Source organism: Pseudorca crassidens, chromosome 1, assembly GCF_039906515.1.
Source record: "Pseudorca crassidens isolate mPseCra1 chromosome 1, mPseCra1.hap1, whole genome shotgun sequence".
Lineage (NCBI taxonomy): Eukaryota > Metazoa > Chordata > Mammalia > Artiodactyla > Delphinidae > Pseudorca > Pseudorca crassidens.
Window position 1 is genome coordinate 33486949 of NC_090296.1, and position 14227 is coordinate 33501175.

The window sequence follows — 14227 nt, forward strand, 5'->3', positions numbered from 1 at the left end:
GTGAAAAATGCCCCTTTTAAAAAATGTATTAGAGGGAATTCCCTGGCGGTCCAGTGCTTACAGGGGGCACAGGTTCTATCCCCGGTCGGGGAACTAAAATCCCGCAAGCCACACGGTGTGGACAAAAAAAAAAAAAAAAGATATTAGAAATTAATAACAGAAGGAATTTTAGAAAGTTCACAATATGTGGAAATTAAACAATATATTCTTAACTAATGGGAGAAATCACAAGGGAAATCAGAAAATACCTTGAGATGAATGAAAACACACAACATACAAAAACTTATAGGATGCAGCTAACACAGTGCTTAGGAAGAAATTAATAGCTGTGCATATCTATATTACAAAGAAAGATCTCAAATCAGTAACATAACCTTCCAATTTAAGAAATTAGAAAAAGACTAAACCCAAAGCAAGCAGAGGGAAGGAAATAAAGACTAGAGCAGAAATAAATAAAATAGAGAAGCAAAAAACAATAAAGAGAATAAACAAAAACCAAAAGTTTGTTCCTTGAAAATATCAACAAAATTGACAAGACAGCTGGACTGACCAAGAAAATAGAGAAGACTCAAATTACTAAAATCAGGAATGAAAGAGGGGCTATTACAACTTTACAGAAATAAAAAGAATTATAAGGGAATACTATCAACATGCCAACAAATTAGATAAGCAATATGAATTCCTAGAAACACCCAAACTACCAAAACTGAATCAAGAAGAAATAGAAAATCTGAATAGAACTATAACAAGAGATTGAACCAGTAATCAAAACCTTCCCACAAAGAAAAGCCCAGGCCAGGCAACTTCCCTAGTGAATCCTACCAAATGTTTAAAGAAGAATTAGCACTAATCCTTCACAAACTTTTCCAAAAAATAGCCGATGGACTTCCATCTCATTTTATAAGGCCAGTATTACCCTGATACCAAAACCAAAGACATCACAAGAAAACTGAAAACAAACATTTCTATGAATATAGTCACAAAAATCCTCAACAAAACACTAGCAAAGTGAATCCAGCAACATATAAAAATGATTAAACACCATGACCAAGTAGAATTTATCTCAGGAATGTAAGATTGGTTTAACATATGAAAATCATATTAATAAAGGACAAAAACCATATGATCATCTCAGCATACAAAGAAAAAGCATTTGACAAAATCCAACATCCTTTCATGATAAAAACATTCTACGACTAGGAATAAAAAGGAAGTTCTGCAACCTGATAACAGAATCACATAAAATCCATAGCCTACACAATATTTAATGGTGACTAATATTAGGAACAAGACAAGATGTCTGCTCTTACTACTTCTATTGAACACTGTATTAGAGGTTCTAGCCAAGGCAATTAGATAAAAAAAAAGAGAAATAAACGGAATGTGGATTGAAAAGGAAGATGTAAAAGTATTTCTATTAGCCCATGACATGATTTTGTACATAAAAGTTTTAAGAAACCTACCTACCAATTAGAACTAATAAATGAGTTAAGTAAATTTGCAGGATACAAGGTCAATATACAAAAATCTATTGTGTATCTATACACTAGCAATTTTTTAAAATTAATTTATTTATCTTTGGTTGCATTGGGTCTTTGTTGCTGCGCATAGGCTTTCTCTAGTTGCGGCGAGCGTGGGCTACTCTTTGTTGTGGTGCACGGGCTTCTCATTGAGGTGACTTCTCTTGTTGCAGAGCATAGGGTCTAGGCACGTGGGCTTCAGTAGTTGTGGTACGCGGGCTCTGCATTGTGGCGCCTGGGCTTAGTTGTTCCGCGGCATGTGGTATCTTCCCAGACCAGGGCTCTAACCCATGTTCCTTGCATTGACAGGCGGATTCTTAACCACTGCGCCACCAGGGAAGCCCATACACTAGCAACTCAATGAAGGAAAGAACAGTCTTTTTAAAAAATGGTGTTGGGATGATTAGATGTCCACATGGAAAGGAATAAAGTTGGACCATTACCTCATACTATATACAAAAATTAACTCAAAATGGATCATAGACCTAAATGTAAGAGTTAAGACTATAAAGCTCTTAGAAGTACTACAGGAGTAAATCTCTGTAACTTTGCATTAGGTGGGTTTCTCAGATATGGCACCAAAAGTACAAGTAACAAAAGAAAAAATATGTAATTAGACCTTAACAAAATTTTTAAACTTTTGTGATTCAAAGGATACAATCAAGAAAATGAAAAGACAACTCACAATATGAGAAAACATATATAAAGATTATAATCTGATAAGGGACTTGTGTCTAAAGTATGTAAAGAACTCTTACAACTCAGCAATAAAAGGACAAATAATTTTTAAATGGGCAAAGGAGCTGAACAGACATTTCTCCAAAGAAGATATACAACTGGCCAATAAGCACATGAAAATATGCTCAACATCAAAGGCCATCACAGAATTGCAAATCAAAACCACAATGGGAAACCATTTCACCCACTTGTATGGCTATAATTAAAAAAAAAAAAGATAGGCAATAACAGGCATTGGCAAGGATATGAAAAAACTGGAACCATGTTACGTTGCTGGTGGAAACGTAAAATGGTCAGTTGCTTTGGAAAACAGTGTGGAAGTTCCTCACAAAGTTAAACATAGAGTTACCATATAACCCAGCAATTCCACTACTAGGTATATATACCCAAGATAAATGAAAACATGTCCACACAAAAATTTGTACACAAATGTTAATAGCAGCATTATTCATAATGGCGAAAAAGTGGAACCAGCCCAGATGCCTATCAACTGAAGAATGGAGAAACAAAACGTGGTATTGTCCATACAACTGAATATAATTTGGTCTAAGAAACAAATAGAGTACTGACACATGCTACAACAAATATAAACCTTGAAAACACTGTTAAATGAATGAGGCCAGACACAAAGACCACATATTATATGATTCCACCCATATGTAACGTCCAGAATAGGCAAACCCAGAGAGAGTAAATAGATTAGTGGTTGCCAGGAGCTAAGAGGGGGGAGGAATGGGGAGTGACTGCTAATGTGAATGGGGTTTCTCTTTGGGGTAATGAAAATGTTCTGAAATTAGATAGTGGTAATGGTTGCACCACTTTGTGAATATACTAAAAAGCCATTGAATTGTGAACTTTAAAAACGTGAATTTTATGGTATATCAATTATATCTAATAAAATTATTATTATAATTTTTAAAAATTTATTTATTTTAGGCTGCACTGGATCTTCGTTGCTGCATGCAGGCTTTCTCTAGTTGCGGCAAGTGGGGGCTACTCTTCGTTGCGGTGCACGGGCTTCTCATTGCAGTGGCTTCTCTTGTTGTGGAGCACCGGCTACAGATGCGCGGGCTTCAGTAGTTGCAGCATGCGGGCTCAGTACTTGTGCCTTGTGGGTTCTAGAGCGCAGGCTCAGTAGTTGTGGTGCACAGGCTTAGTTGCTCCACGGCATGTGGGATCTTCCCGGACCAGGGCTCAAACCCATGTCCCCTGCATTGGCAGGCAGATTCTTAACCACTGCGCCACCAGGAAAGCCCTTAAATTATCATTTAAAAAGAATGGATGTATGTCCTATAGATCTTGTTGGAGGAATTTGCATTTAAATGGATATTTCTTTTTTTTCCCCAAATTAAAATTGACTGTTGTCTGTTTGAAATGACCAATAACTTATCCTTTAAAATGACATTACAGTTAAATTATACATATATTTGACACATTGATCGTTGTCTAAATTAATATCTCTTATCTATAAGTAGTTTATTTTAAAGTTGAAAATATTTTGAAGTGAAAAATTTCTGAGATGCTAGTATCCATACATAGCCCTTAATATGCTAAAATTTAGTAAATGTGTGAGAAAGGGCTTAGCATTTTCTTAGGTTATTTTTTAAAACAAACAATTTCTAATGTTTGAACATTTCCTTAGCATCTAGTGCTTTTCAAGATTCTTTACTTTTTCTTTAGTGATATCAGGGCCAAGCAAAATAGAAGTCAAAGAGTAAATGAATTTCTGGCAATTCTATGTTTAATCAGTATTCAACTCATGGTGGAGCAATTAAGCAAGACTTCCCATGTTCAGTAATTTCCATATCTTGGTTTTTCCAGAATGAATTTTCAAAACAGTGTTTCCAGGCTTTCTGAATGTGAATGTTAATATACAGAAGTTTCTTGGCCTAGGTAAGAAAAATATGAATTTTTTACTTTTTCTCCCTCTTCCTCCACATAGTCTATGTACTGGATAGATTACTCAGGAGTCCAATTTCATTTGCTATTTTTAAGCTAAGTACACTGGATTTTTTTTACAATAAATGCCTATATCAAAAAGGCCAAGCTTATATGGTCATTGAAGTTAATTGTTTGTGTTATATCGTTATGTACATTATTAGTTTGCAATAAATGACACAAGGGACTATGTCAAATTCATAATAAAAGTAAACAGCTATGGTGGGGCTTGATCTTCTGAAGTTGGGTTATATTATAGCTAGGGTTGCCAGATTTAGCAAACAAAAATACATGATGCCCAATTAAATTTGAATTTCAGATAAACAATGAATAATAATTTCAGTATATCTCAAATACTACATGGGACATATTTATGCTAAAAAATTATTCATTGTTTATCTGAAATTCATACAGAACTGGGCATCCTGCATTTTATCTGGCAACTCTAATTACATGAATAAGAGAGATTTTCTGCACTCTCCTTACAAAAAGCTGCCCAGACTAGCAGTAGGATATAAACAGACTGAGAGGTCCCTACATTTCTGTCCTGGCTGGTCACTGAACAGTTAAGGAAGTATCCAGCAAAGTCCTAGAATTGGGCTGGCTTGTGATCGGATCCTGGTCTATTTTTAGGCTGAGATAAATGGGACAGTTATTCCAGGGATTGGGGAAAAGCGAGTCATATTTAAAATTGTGGAGAAGTATGTGCTTGAGCGGGGAGGGGAGGGTGTCATATATTGTCACAGTAAAGGCCACTTCAACCACATCATTACTGTGCACATCCACCCCACCCCAGGCAAAACAAAGTAGGTATAAATGATGTCCTATTAATTGGAAGGAGCCAGAGGGCTCCCTGTTTTTGAATGTGTGGATTGAGTACGTCAAGCAAACGAACAGTGAGATGGGAAACTGGCTTTGAAATCATCTCCACTGGAATGAAGCACAGTTACCTCAAACCCAATGCATCTGACACTGATGCATTACCTTCCCCTCCTCATTCTTCCCCTTTCCCTGACTTCATTCATGTATTCAACAAATATTTGAGTGGCTACTCAGTTCCAGCATGTGCTAGCTCTGGCCATATACCCATGAGCAGAATAGGCATGGTCCCTGCTCTCAGAGAACTTACAGGGGGAACATGCTGATATAATCACGAAAATACATGTTTAATTACACATTAAGACATTGCTATGAAGAAAAGATGTTGGTTGCTATGAAGAAAAGGTGTTGGTTATAATCAAGATGGTATATCACTACTGATCTTTACGGTGCTATTATAATGAAGAAACACTATGAAGCATCCTAAGAATTAAACTTTTTAAAAGAAAGTATTACACATTTTCCTGTTTAGGGAAATAATATTCCATTAATATTCCAAGGCACTTAACACCTGTCTCCTCACTGGGGTCACCGCGGAGGCTCCCAGACGACTGTAGTGCAGCTACTTCTGGCCTGGAACGCAGCTGCTAGTTAACAGCTGTACAGCCTCAGAGCTCCACACTCAAGGCCTTGAAGAGGGGCTCACCGCACCCAATTAAATAACATATATTTCTATTTTCGAATAATGCATCTTGTGTCTTGCGGATGTACCTGGAACTAATGAACAGAGGTACTTTCTGCTTACCTGAGCTTTCTCAACTCGGTTTTGGCAATTTTCTTTTTCAGTTAAAAATTCCTCCCCCACACACACTTTTTTCCCCATATACCACTTCATCATCTAACCGATGGAACCCAGTTTAGCCTTTTTTCACTGAACGGCTGGAAGAAGGGAAAATCAGGAAACTGGATGGGGCGGGGGTAGTGTCAAAACTTTCTTTGGGGGGCCCCAAGCAACCTTACCCCGAGTGTCCAGTCCTAACTCCTGGTTCCTTTCCCTTGGACAGGGCTCGGGCGGCCCAAGGATGAGGCGAACTGAGGTAGAACAACCGGAGCCTCTGCCCGCAGTCCTCCCTCCACCTCTTTGCCACCTCGGGCTGCATTTTCCGGACCGGAAAAAAAAGAGCCGGGAGCACCCTCGCCGCGGCGATGGACCGCCGGCCTCTGTGGGAGGAAGGCGAGTCCGCAGCCCCGCGGCCACTTTGATCGTTGCGCGCCTCCAACTTCACAGAGTGCACCGCTCAGGGGGTGCAGCCCGGCCTCCGCCCAGAGCGACCCCGGTCCTCGCGCGGGGAGGAGCTGCGGCGGGAAAGCCGAGCCGCCGCCCGCGGTCTAGAGGCCACCCGCCCGAGTTTTTCCGGCCCTCAGCCCGCGGCGGGGGAGGAGCCGCCGCCACTCGCGTTCCCTGGCCCCCGTCACCGCCGGCGGAAGGGCCGCGCGCTTCGCGGAAGCGCGGCCGCAGCTGAGGATCAGCTGCTGGAGGAGGCGGAGAAGGAGAAGGAGGAGCCTAGGGGAGGGGGAAGGGGAGGGAGGGGACCGTCAGGAAGCCGCGAACGCCACCGAGTGTCTGCACACCTCGCTCCGTCTGCTATGGCTGGTTAAAGAACCATCCGGATCGCAGCGCGGGGGGAGGGTCGGGTGGGGGGAGAGCGCCGGCCGCGCGTGAGGCCGAGGGAGGGGCGGCGGCGCGAGCGGCGGCGGCGGCGGTTCCAGCATGAAGAGGAGAGCTGGCCTGGGGGACAGCATGAGGTCAGTGGTGGGCTTCTTGTCCCAGCGGGGCTTGCATGGGGACCCCCTGCTCACTCAGGACTTTCAGAGGAGACGCCTGCGAGGCTGCAGAAACCTCTACAAGAAGGACCTCCTGGGCCACTTCGGCTGTGTCAATGCCATTGAATTCTCCAACAATGGAGGCCAGTGGCTGGTCTCAGGTAAATCAACCCCCTTCCCCTCCCTGCGCCTCCCGGCCCCCTTCCAACCTCCCCTTTCCGTTTTCCCTCGCCACCCTCCTCCTGCCCTCCGTCCCCACCCCCTCCCTCCTCAACCCCCCTTCGGCGGTGGGAAGGTGGGTGTCAAATTAAAACCCTGGCGGGGGAGGGAGGGAGAGAGGGGTAGGAGAGGATGTCTTCTATAAAAAAGACCTAAAATGGTTGACAGGTCCTTAATTCGCTTTATCCCAAGTGTAAAGTGATCTCTCCTGATGACTGCGGTGGAAGTGTGGGTCGGGGAGGGGGGCGAGGTTACCGCTTGACAAAGTTTGATGGGAAACTCTTCCTCCGCGTACTTTAAAAGGTGCTGGGGGCATTTGAGCGATTTGGTGGGGGAGGAGGCCGAGGCACGCCGGAAGCCGGGGGCGGCGCGGGGGGAGCTCGAGCCCCTGTCTCCGTCGTCCCGGGAAGGGGCTTTGGGTCCGGGGGCCGGGCTGTGACAGGGCCGGCCGCCGGAGGGGTCGGGGCTGCGACTCCAAGTGAACGGAGGGGAGGTGACGAGCGGGTCCCCTTGGGCCGCCCCCTCGTCGCCCTCGGGCCCAGCGCCATCTCCTCGGGTCCTAGAGTGGCCTCTTCCGTATCTTGTTTTTCTTATGGCTTTGGGAGTGCCGAGGGCTCTGGAGGCCAAGGGGCACCGGCCTGAACTTGAATGCGCAACTTGCGAGGCAGGGGGTGGGGGGCTGGACGACCCCGGGAGACTTGTTGGCTGGAGCCCCGAGCCCGCACCCCCTTTCCCCGCGCCTGCCGTTGCAGGTGGTCTCCGCGCCTCCTCCTCCCGCCCAGCTGGGCTTGGTTGCCCCCCGGCTCCCCCTCCGGTGTTGGGTAAGTGGCGAAATCGAGGCCGGCGCTCTGGCCGGGCGGTGTAGGCCTCGCTCTCCCGGGGCTCCTAGCGACAGGCAGCTGAATCGATAGCCTATTGCTCCCGGGGAGGCCGGGGCCGGGCGGGTGGCGGCGATAGCTGCTCCGGGGGAGGTGCTCCTGCCGCCCGTGGGGGCGCTCGCCGCCGCCGCCCTCATCACGGGGGTCGCGGGCCCACGGCTGGCGAGAGGGGATGGGTTACGCTGGGGGCGGCTCCCCGAAACCCGGTTCAGGGGAGGAGGGCGAAGACGGCTGATCTGGCGTTCCCGCTCGCCTTCTGCCCTCCCAACCCCGTCCCTTTTCCTATATCGAGAGGGAGGAAGGGGGAGCCCAGCGCTGGACGTGGCGCTTCGCTTCACCCAGGCTGGTCCCCGAATGATTTTCTAATTTACGTCAGTGGGCAGCTCGCCAGAAACTTCTGGGATCATGGCAAAGCATCCGTCTTCTTCGCGAGTAACATTCGGAAGTGACACGGGGCGTGCAGTCCAGTTTGGGGGTAACAGAGATAAGACTTGTGATCATTTCATGATAAATCTTCTGGGGTTTCTCCAGAACTGACTTGACTTTTCCACTTCAGATCGTTTTCTCTTTGACTAGGTAGATTTTAGTCCTAGATCATCTCCTGAAGAAATCTAATATTCCACTTCGAGACATACCCCAAACAAAAGCTTCCTTCCCCCACAGGGCCAAAAATTCCAGGGGCAAAGATGGGGGAAGAGCTCTTTACAGAGCTCCCAGTTTTTTCCCCTGCTGCTACTTCTGTATTCATCATACTCCTGTCTACTTCCCAGACTGATGTATTCCAACAGACATGTTCCCAGACACAAGTAAATGCACCCTACAGGGTGAGGGAATTTAGGGGGTGCTATTACAGACTGAGCTAATCGTGTTGATTAAATCATAAATGTAGTCATACATTGCTCAATTTAACAGGCTTTTTATTTATTTTAAACATCTTTATTGGAGTTTAATTGCTTTACAATGGTGTGTTAGTTTCTGCTTTATAACAAAGTGAATCAACTATACATATATCCCCATATCTCCTCCCTCTTGCATCTCCCTCCCACCCTCCCTATCCCACCCCTCTAGGTGGTCACAAAGCACCGAGCTGATCTCCTTGTCCTATGCTGATCTCCCTGTGCTATTCGGCTGCTTCCCACTAGCTGTTTTACATTTGGTAGTGTATATATGTCCATGCCACTCTTTCACTTTGTCCCAGCTTACCCTTCCCCCTCCCCGTGTCCTCAAATCTGTTCTCTACGTCTGCGACGCTTTTTAAAAGTAACAGATTTATTAAGATATAATTCACATGCCATACATTTCATCCATTTAAAGTTCATTAACACTTTTTAAATATATATATTTATTTATTTGGGCTGCACCGAGCCCCAGTTGCCACCTCTAGTTCCCTGACCAGGGATGAACCCGGCCCCCTGCATTGGGATGGTGGAGTCTTACCCACTGGACCACCAGGGAAGTCCCCATTAACACTTTTTTAAAGATGCTAAAAAGTTGCCTCCATTTTCTACCAGTTAATCCTTGTGTAGTACCTTCCCCCATGAACCCAATTTTCTCTAGACTTGACCAGTTCATTTCCTTTATCTTAATTTTAGTCTGTAGAGGAGCAGGGTCCTTTCCACAGGCAGGCTCTGGTAAACCTTCTGGTTCTAGGCATTCATTTCCTCTTTTCTAGGCCTGAGTTGCCCATCTCCATCAGTACTTCCTGGGTTCCAACTTTCTTTGCCCCTTACTTCTCCTCCTTCCTGGCACGCTTCCTCTAGCTTAGTTCTTCGTGTTTCCTTTTTATCTACTCATGTCCTTGTTCCTAGTCTTCCAGTAGGCTTTTTCACCTGCCCCTCCAGTTTAGCTCAGCTACCGTTAGCTTTTCTTACTTGTTCCCTGAACGGTAGAATTAGCTTATTCACCATCTAGTATGAGTACAACTTATGCAACAGAAAGTTCCTCCTGTTCGCTTCAGATAAGGAAGCCCCCTCTGGGAGTCATAAATACACTTGTTAAAGCAAATTAAATTTTGTTCTGGGAAGTCCTTCAATAAGCTTCCCAAATTTAAAACTATTTAAGGTGTCTACATCTTATTTATCATTGTCCTTCTTTAGCAGTTAACACCTGAGGGGAGGAGCACATGGTATTTTGAGGCTAATGCTATCAATCCCTAATGTTTCACCAAAAATGTGGTGGGAGGCCAGACTGTAGGATGGTAATGAGATTACTTTTATACATTTTGTTGTAGTGCTTGTATCTTGTCTGGATTGGTTAAAGCTCTTGAAAGTGGTGATTAAAGTGAAAGTTTGTTCCACAGAAAAGGAGATCAGACTGTGGTTACCAGAGGAGGGGGCGGGGGAGTTGGGCCGGTGGCAGGGGAATTGGATGAAGGCAAGTCAGAAGGTACAAACTTCCAGTTATAAGACAAACAGGTACTAGGGATGAAATGTATAATGTACAACATGATAAATATCATTAACACTGCTGTATGTTATATATGAAAGTTAAGAGAGTAAATCCTTCGAGTTCTTATCACAAGAAAATTTTTCTATTTCTGTAATTTTGTATCTATATGATAGAGTGAATTCACTAAACTTATTGGGATTATCATTTCATGATGTATGTAAGCCAAATCATTACACTGTACACCTTAAACTTATACAGTGCTGTATGTCAATTACATATCAAAACTGGAAGAAAAACAGTTTTTTAAAATGATAGATTGTTCATAGTTTGCTCACTGTTTTCATTTTCTAATTGTTTGGGCAGGCTCACGTTTCTTGTAACTGATACACTATTTGGGTTTTTTTGTTTTGTTTTTGTCTTTTTTTGTTCTTTTAATTTTATTTATTTATTTAGCCGCACAGCTCGGCCTATGGGATCTTAGTTCTCGGATCAGGGATTGAACCGGGGGCAGTGAAAGTGTCGAGTCCTAACTACTGAACTGCCCGGGAATTCCCTGACACACACTATTTGATAGAATTAACTTAGACCTAGGCCAAAAATAATATTTGCATGATTCCTATGGCCTTATAAAAATGCTGTTTGTTAAGGATACATCATTGCTTTTTTCTAATAGCTAGCCCCTTTTCCAGGGCACAATGAGGCCAGCAGATATTAAGAGTAAAGCAGAGAAAACCAGGAAGGAGAAAAGGTGCTCAGCTGGGAAGTGAGTGTGTGACAGCAACAAGTGGGAGGATGTTTTTTTGACATTTTGAAATACAGAAGTATTTTAACCTAAAAAGTATTTTTCTTTTTTTTTTTTGCGGTACGCGGGCCTCTCACTGTTGTGGCCTCTCCCGCTGCGGAGCACAGGCTCAGCGGCCATGGCTCACGGGCCCAGCCGCTCTGCGGCATGTGGGATCTTCCCGGACCGGGGCACGAACCCATGTCCTCTGCATCGGCAGGCGGACTCTCAACCACTGCGCCACCAGGGAAGCCCTAAAAAGTATTTTTCTTTATTGCTGAAAGGGGCATTACTGTGATATCATGTAAGACAGTGTGGTATAGCATACACATGGTTAAAATCACTGCTGTGTCATTTAATGTGTAACTTTAGTCAAGCTGCTAAGCCTCTCTTTCCTGATTTAAGCAATGGGAATACCAGCACCCACCTGAAGGGCTGTTGTGACAGCTACATTAGGCAAAGTTTAGATTGGGTACTGAACAGAGTTCCCAGCCTTTCAGAAAAAATGCTGAGTTTGTTTTCTTTCCCCTTTGTACTTATAACTTGTGGTTTCATTATTAGCTGGTACTTGTTCTTACAGTGATGGTAATGGACATGTGCAAATGGGGCAGACAGGATAGTTTTGTGATTTTTTTGATGTGGAATGAGGAGGCACAATATGGTGGGGAAAGAGCCTGGGATTTGGTGTCACGTGGTATGTTGGAGGCTCTACCAGTCACAGATTGTACGAATTTAGGCAAGTTCCTTCATTCCTCATCAGTAAACGGGATTAACAAATTGCCCTCACTACCTAACAATGAGGTCTGTTCAATGAAATGTCATGTGTGAAGGTACTTTGTGAACTATATGGGTTTGAGTGAACATTATTCTATAAAGGACAGCTTATGCCTGATGCAGTCTTATCTTAGAATATTTATGGGTGTTAGTTCTTTGAGAGATAAGGAACAACATTAAGTGCTACTTACAAGAGATTGTAACACCATCAAGGAGGTTATGCTAGTACACATATTTAAGGGATAGCCTGGGTTTACCTTTTAAGTCTTTGGTTGCATCTGATTCTTTCTTTAAATTGCCTCCATTGTCTCCTCTTAGGTTTCTCCTTTTCCCCAGAATGGAAATATGTTTGCTTAAAAGTCTTTTTATTTTCTCTTGGGGAAGGAAATGAACATCTTCTTGCATTCTGACTGCTAGACCAATCAGAATGTAGCTCTGGGGGAATTCCCTGGCGGTCCAGTGGTTAGGACTCAGCGCTTTCACTGCGGGGGTCAGGTTCAGTCCCTGGTTGGGAACTAAGATCCCACAAGCTGTGAGGCACAGTCAAAAAAAGAATGTAGCTCTGTATATATAACTCTCTGCTTTCTTATATCTTATAAATGGTTTTGGTAAATAGAATCTTAGCAGTAAATAAAAATACTCAGCTCTTTGGGATAAGAGTTGCTGTAATATTATTTACCCTGAATTGATGTTTAAGGCATTGGAACTTGTAGCACTAGCAGATTAATAGCCCATAGTGTGAAGTTTTGAGTTACAGTGAGAGATTATGATTTCTTTTTTAATGCTTATGACTAAATGTAGAAAAAGCACCCTCAGAAGCTTTTCAGATAGCATCAGCAACTATACTGTTTCAGAGTGTTAATTAAGTAGGAGTTGTGAATGGGGAGAGGCATTAAATTACTTGGGCATAATATTTATAATTGGACTCACTATTTAGTCCTATTTCTATTTCATATGGGTCTCCCATATTCTTATGGGATATAAGTATCCACAGTTATATAGAGAGATTAAGAGTCATATAATAAGGACAGTGATGCATCTCACAGGGTTGTGGTGAGGATTGAATGAAATAACACCTGTAAAGTTTTTAGCACAAGGGCCTAGATAGACCATGCTGTTGCTCTGGTTGCTACTGCTGCTGCAACTGTTGCTACTGTAACAGTAGTAACACGGAGGCCCGCGTACCACAAAAAAAAAAAAAAAAAAAAAGCTTTTGTAGTACGTACGTTTTTGGGTTTTTTTTTGCGGTACGCGGGCCTCTCACTGTTGTGGCCTCTCCCATTGCGGAGCACAGGCTCCGGACGCGCAGGCTCAGCGGCCATGGCTCACGGGCCCAGCCGCTCCGCGGCATGTGGGATCTTCCCGGACCGGGGCACGAACCCGTCTCCCCTGCGTCGGCAGGCGGACTCTCAACCACTGCCCCACCAGGGAAGCCCAGTACATACATTTTGACATGGTGATTAGGGAATCAATTCTTGGATTTTCTTCTGGACTTTTCTGTTTACTGATAATGCATTGCTGTGAAGGTGTTAAATTTTATTCTTTGGTCTATTTATTAGTTCAACAAATAGTTTTTTTGTTTTTTTTTTTTGCGGCACGCGGGCCTCTCACTATTGTGACCTCTCCCGTTGCGGAGCACAAGCTCCAGACGCGTAGGCTCTGTAGTTGTGGCTCACGGGCCCAGTTGCTCCGCGGCATGTGGGATCTTCCCAGACCAGGGCTCGATCCCGTGTCCCCTGCATCGGCAGGCGGACTCTCAACCACTGCGCCACCAGGGAGGCCCCAGCAGGGGCCTCTTACGTTATCCATTTTATACATATTAGTGTATATATGTCCATTTTATACATATTAGTGTATATATATATATTAGTGTATATATGTCAATCCCAATCTCCCAATTCATCACACCACCAACCCCCACCCCTGCCACTTTCCCCTCTTGGTGTCCATACGTTTGTTCTCTACATCTGTGACTCTATTTCTGCCCTGCAAACCGGTTCATCTGTACCATTTTTCTAGGTTCCACATATATGAGTTAATATACGATATTTGTTTTTCTCTTTCTGACTTACTTCACTCTGCATGACAGACTCTAGATCCACCCACATCTCAACAAATGACCCAATTTCATTTCATTTTATGGCTAAGTAATATTCCATTGTATATATGTACCACAGCTTCTTTATCCATTCATCTGTTAATGGACACTTAGGTTGCTTTCATGACCTGGCTATTGTAAATAGTGCTTCAGTGAACATTGGGGTGCATGTGTCTTTTTGAATTATGGTTTTTTCTGGGTATATACCCAGTAATGGGATTGCTGGGTTGTATGGTAGTTCTCTTTTTAG

General features: G+C 43.8%; 2 protein-coding genes across 7 annotated transcripts in view; one reads left to right on the plus strand and one right to left on the minus strand.

The window, feature by feature from the left end:
* EXD2 (exonuclease 3'-5' domain containing 2) overlaps positions 1 to 6518 on the minus strand; it is a 94238-nt gene extending 87720 nt beyond the window's left edge. Inside the window, exon 1 of one of the 2 annotated variants that reach the window (XM_067732377.1) lies at positions 6036 to 6518. The gene's annotated coding sequence lies outside the window, so the exon portion shown is untranslated. The remainder of the gene's footprint in view (positions 1 to 6035) is intronic. The other variant, XM_067732360.1, reaches the window with a different exon arrangement.
* A 130-nt stretch (positions 6519 to 6648) lies between these two features.
* Positions 6649 to 14227, plus strand: part of DCAF5 (DDB1 and CUL4 associated factor 5) — a 94865-nt gene continuing 87286 nt past the window's right edge. Inside the window, exons 1-2 of one of the 5 annotated variants that reach the window (XM_067732340.1) lie at positions 6649 to 7000; positions 7811 to 7879. In XM_067732340.1, the coding sequence (XP_067588441.1) occupies positions 6787 to 7000; positions 7811 to 7879 (283 nt within the window). In that variant the 5' untranslated portion in view covers positions 6649 to 6786. Of the gene's footprint in view, positions 7001 to 7207; positions 7362 to 7489; positions 7880 to 14227 lie in introns of those variants that run through there. The other 4 variants (XM_067732317.1, XM_067732323.1, XM_067732332.1 and 1 more) reach the window with 4 other exon arrangements.